The sequence below is a fragment of the Pinus tabuliformis genome, chromosome 3_2 (genome assembly GCF_031772625.1).
Source record: "Pinus tabuliformis cultivar Carrire ecotype Pingquan chromosome 3_2, CPIR1, whole genome shotgun sequence".
Classification (NCBI taxonomy): Eukaryota; Viridiplantae; Streptophyta; class Pinopsida; order Pinales; family Pinaceae; genus Pinus; species Pinus tabuliformis.
This window is the reverse complement of record NC_142302.1, coordinates 804,075,359-804,080,371: the sequence shown is the minus strand read 5'-3', so window position 1 is coordinate 804,080,371 and position 5,013 is coordinate 804,075,359. Positions and strand designations below refer to the sequence as shown.

General features: G+C 37.8%; 1 protein-coding gene across 1 annotated transcript; it reads right to left on the bottom strand.

The window, feature by feature from the left end:
* Positions 1–1,601: 1,601 nt before the first annotated feature.
* LOC149183035 (cysteine-rich receptor-like protein kinase 44) lies at positions 1,602–4,599 on the bottom strand. The gene is made up of 7 exons (XM_089414790.1): positions 4,032–4,599; positions 3,210–3,338; positions 2,971–3,098; positions 2,672–2,888; positions 2,264–2,495; positions 2,033–2,183; positions 1,602–1,931 (listed from the first exon to the last, which is right to left on the bottom strand). The coding sequence occupies exons 1-7, from the start codon at positions 4,597–4,599 to the stop codon at positions 1,602–1,604; spliced, it is 1,755 nt and encodes a 584-aa protein (XP_089270916.1).
* Positions 4,600–5,013: the final 414 nt, after the last annotated feature.

Sequence of the window (5,013 nt, the reverse complement as noted above, 5' to 3'; positions counted from 1 at the left end):
TAAGAATTTTAAGGCAGGTTAAATAGTAAAGATCAGATTTTAAGGAACATATAAGAAATTTCATGAAGTAGTGTTTTTCCTATGATTTATAAGGTTGGAATAAGTCGGAGTCCCATCAAGATTTGTGTAACCCTCCCCTCCCCTCACTATTTGTGTTACTCCCCTGCAAACCATGGTCGGTGTTGGTGATTGGAGAAGGTGTCAGGCATGGAAACGAAAGCCTTGGCTAAGTTGTGAGGTGGTTTGGGTACTGTCAAATGTGGAAATAACATAATGAGGTTGCGATAGCGAGCAGAGGCATGAAGGGCCAATGAAGTATCGCCAAGGTCATGGTGAAAGGCATGTTGGGCCTGTCATGTGGCTGAGTAATGTAGGGAAAAATCAACTGTGGCATGGAGGTGGGCCACAAGCCATGGAGGCTATGGCATCAACACTAGACCATAACTGTGTCAAGGAGGTGAAACCTGGTCCATCACATCATGAGGAGCCCGTTAATGGGCCAACAAGTTGATATTTGATGACAATGTCAACGTTTGAATGGGGTTGATATGAGCCATTAGATTTGTTGGGGTGCATATTTGCACTAACCCCTATGTAAGTTCGAGATCCAACAACATGTTGAGTGTCCGATCTACTAATATCCACCGTTGATGAGGCAAGTGTGTGGTTGGTGGGGTCAAGCTTATTAAAAATTAGTTTAAACATTATAGGTATATATATTTAATTCTGCGCAGAGCATGTGGTTAGGCATCGTGAGGTTTATCGTAACTTTTAAATATAATATGTGACATATTTACAGAGCTTGAGTGGGCCTAATGGTTAAGGGCATGTGTTTCCTCCTAAGAGATAATAGGTTCAAAACATGATCAAGATCACTAATTAATATTTTCAATAATAAAATGTGACATTTAGCTACTTGCCATACATTTTGATTAATTATCTTTTTCATTTAAGTGAAAAAATGATTGCTTTAAAAGTAACTATTATCCTTTTAGTTTGAGTACCAAAACTATTTCTTTATATGTAAGTAAAAGAGAGACCAGTTAATACAAACCACTGCGTAACCCTAATAGATATAAAATTTAAAAATTAACCATATTTCGAAAATAGATTACTATGTAATAAAAAGTTTATTCATCATATAACAATATCATACATGTTTAAAAAGTTGTACGGGCTATGATCGTTTATATTATAGAGTTATGCAAATGGCCTTACTTACTCTATACAATATAATTCACTACATGCCATATAACTACTTGCAATGCATTTTGATTAATTATCTTTTTACTTTAAGTGAAAAAATGATTGCTTTAAATGTAAGTATTATCCTTTTAGTGTAAGTACCAAAACGATTTCTTTAAATCTAAGTAAAAGAGAGACCAGTTAATACAAACTACTGCCTAACCCTAATATATATATAAAATTTTAAAATTAACCATATTTTGAAAATAGGTTACTATATAATAAGAAGTTTATTCATCATATAACAATGTCATAAATGTTAAAAAAGTTGTACGCGCTCTGATCAAATATACAATATAATTCACTACAATTTAATGCTGGGCTTTTAAGGGATATTTTTCGGGTTGGTTGGACTACTACCTAGGAACTAAAGAAACGCTGATGGGTCCATGAGATCCCTGAGATGGAGCAGCAGCTGATCCTCTAGGTTTGGCAGCGGTGTTGGAATTCTCAGAACTGGCGGCAGCAGCATCTATGAAAGCTGGTTGTGTAGGCGGAGCAGGGATCTCTGAATTGTTGGTTAACATCAACCCAACCTGTGACATGGCCGGTCGCAGCCCCCAAGAACCTTGAGTGCAAAGAAGTGCAACCGTGATCACACTCAAAACCTGCTCTTTTGGGTACCGCCCCTCTAACGTTGGATCAACTATATCCAAAACTCGATCGTGCTTATATTGATTCCAGGCCTGCATCATCATCAACTTTACTTTCTATTCTATGCTTATCAATGAACTTTTTGCTAAAACTTCAAACGAAAGCTATACGTAATTTTAGAACGGAGACGCACCCATTGTAGAAGAAGGCTCATAGGGGCTGGCAGTGTTGGATCTATGCACTTTCTCCCACTCACAATCTCAAGAACCACGATCCCATAACTATAAACGTCTGACTTTTCCGTCAATTGACCATGGACGGCATACTCCGGCGCAGTGTATCCTCTGTCTCATAAAATATTAGCAAAGCCCATAAATTCGTACCAGGATCACACAAAACTTATTAAACGAATGACACAACTTACATTGTTCCTCCGACTCTAGTAGAGACATGGGTTTGGTCTTCTGGGAAGAATCTAGCCAATCCAAAATCTGCTATTTTAGGATGAAATCTGTCATCTAAAAGTATATTTGCACATTTGATATCTCTGTGTATAATGCGAACGTTGGATTCCTCATGCAGATATGCAAGGCCTCGAGCTGTGCCCACTATAATGTTTAAACGGTTTTCCCAGCTCAAAGGATTTCTTATCTCTCCTGTGTATTGCCAGCAAAATATTTGAAACCCTTAATACATGTAATTGAAGCATTTCACATAATTTTGAAAATAAAAAATTGGCGAAAGTATCGAATACAAGTCATATGAACCAGTACACGTGATTTTGAAAAGCAATTTGAAAGGCCAAAAAATAGTTCTGATGAGAACAAACTACCAAACAAATGGTTGTGAAGACTGTTATTTGACATGAATTCGTAAACCAGCAAACGTTCCTGCCCTTGCGCGCAACATCCGAGTAAACGAACAAGATTGCGGTGACGGACGTTTGTGAGGAGCTTTACTTCTGTTAGAAAGTCCTCCTCAGCTTGAGTATTCTCATGCCTTCCATTCAGTTTTTTCACAGCAATATCCCTCCCACCTGGAATTGTTCCCTGTTCCGCAAGCTCGTTACAGTTATCAGTAAACAACGCATATAGTTGGGCAAACTTGTGAAATCCACGATTGATATTATACCTTATAAACTTCACCGAAGCCTCCTTTGCCAAGCATGTTGGTCCTATCAAAGTTCCCAGTCGAATCTCTCAGAAGCTTGTAATCGAAAAAAACTTGCCCAAAATTTCCTCTGGGACCGAAATTTTCATCTGAGCAGACAATCATTACAATAAGTTTCTCATCAGAAATACAGCTATGTCAAAAGAACTGAGCCGAAAGCAGCATGGAAGTATAGCTATATTGCAATGATATATAATCACCTTTCCGAGCATAGCCCTTTCGATGTCTAATACGTCGATGGGAAACCAAACACACCACTGCTATAAGGCTTGTTCCTACAATACTTCCTAACAATATAGGCACTATTTTCGATGATGATTTGGTTGAATCTGTGATTAAATGGAAACAAAATAATCAAATGCCATAGAACGCGTACGCGATTCATAGATGCTACGCTTAAAAGAAAATTTTAAACGCTATTGTGTAACTATTCTAAACTATTCTAAGTTAATAATTCTGGAGTTTTTATAAGATTAAAAATCAGCTCAAATAATTTTTTTGTGATTTCTGTTCATTAAAGTTGGTTTTTAATTACATAAATAAATAGATTCAGGGTCTTGAAAAACCTTCGAGATACTCTTGTGCAAAATTCACAAATCAACTTTGTAACTTCAAACACAATGGGCCTCTTGACTCTTGTGCAAAAGTTACAAATCAACTTTGTAACTTCAACAAAATTCTTATGAACAGTGTAAAAACCTCCAAAACAGTTAAATGAGACTAAACCAGCAACAAACATGAACAAGTAAACGAAGGTTAAACAGTCTATACGATGCTATAGGATGCTATACGATGATTAAACAGCAAATCCAAAGAATGGTAATTAAAGAGAAAATAGTTGTAGCGAAGTAGAAAACTCTCACTGGAAGCTAGTATGTCGGAGAAAAACGAATACGTTGAGTAGCGCATAAAACACCTTGTCCCGAGACCTCGACCTTCAAGCATTGGAGGACATGTGAGTAACTGAGTCTGAGCTTGCAGCAAACATTGTTGGCAATATTTGTTATAAAAGGGGGGCCAACACTGAGCGAGACCATATAAGGAACCATCAATGGAGCCAGTCGCATAACCGTTATTTACAGAAGCGTTTTCTATGAGTTGCCTTGATAGGGCAGTGGCTCTCTGAGAGAATTCCTGTGGATCGCTGTCATTTGTGGAGAAACACAAATAAATAGCGCTGACAACCTCAGCTTGCAAACTTTTATATTTGTCATTCTCATAGCCGAGGAAACAACCATCTAGATGAATCCAACCACCCAAGTATTTGAGACACAATGCTTTTATTCGTCTACCCGCTTCCTTTACGCAGTCTGAGCACTCGTCTGTTGTTAAATAGTTCCGACAAACTGCAACACCAGCGACATTGTTTTGAAATGAAATATCGTAGCCATCCGAGGAAACATTTGAGGCGAGCGACTCTAAAACACTATCCAGATTTTGCCAAAACGCTGTACCATTAGCCTCAGCATAACCTGGGTTGCACCTTATCATATCGTCTTGTTTATACTCGGGATTGTCAGTTGCTATAGCTACTGTAATCATCACAGCCGCTGAAATAGCATAAGTGAAAAATTTCGGAACTTCTGCCATGAGTTGAGCAAATTAACAATGCATGGATTGAAACGCAAAAACTGCATAGATATATTAAATTGTTAATAACTATTCCATCGTGTGCTGATTAACAATACGTACACCATGTTTGAGTCTGTCAGTCAGACTGCCTCCTCTGTAGGTGAAAGAACTATGGCAGCGCATTTAATAAGAACTATGGCAGGGCATTAATGGCAGGCTGGTTAGCCGCTGCCTAGTCTAACGTGGAGGCTTTCCTACTGATTGTGATGTTCAATTTTTATCGTCCTACTTATAACATCTCTTTATAAAAAAATTATACCATTTCTTTATAAAATAATTATACCATCAAATTTTGACATTAACTAACTTGTCGATCTATGGCTTTCAAATCTTTGGAAGTGCCAACCCTCTGCCCACGCATATTTCGGAATG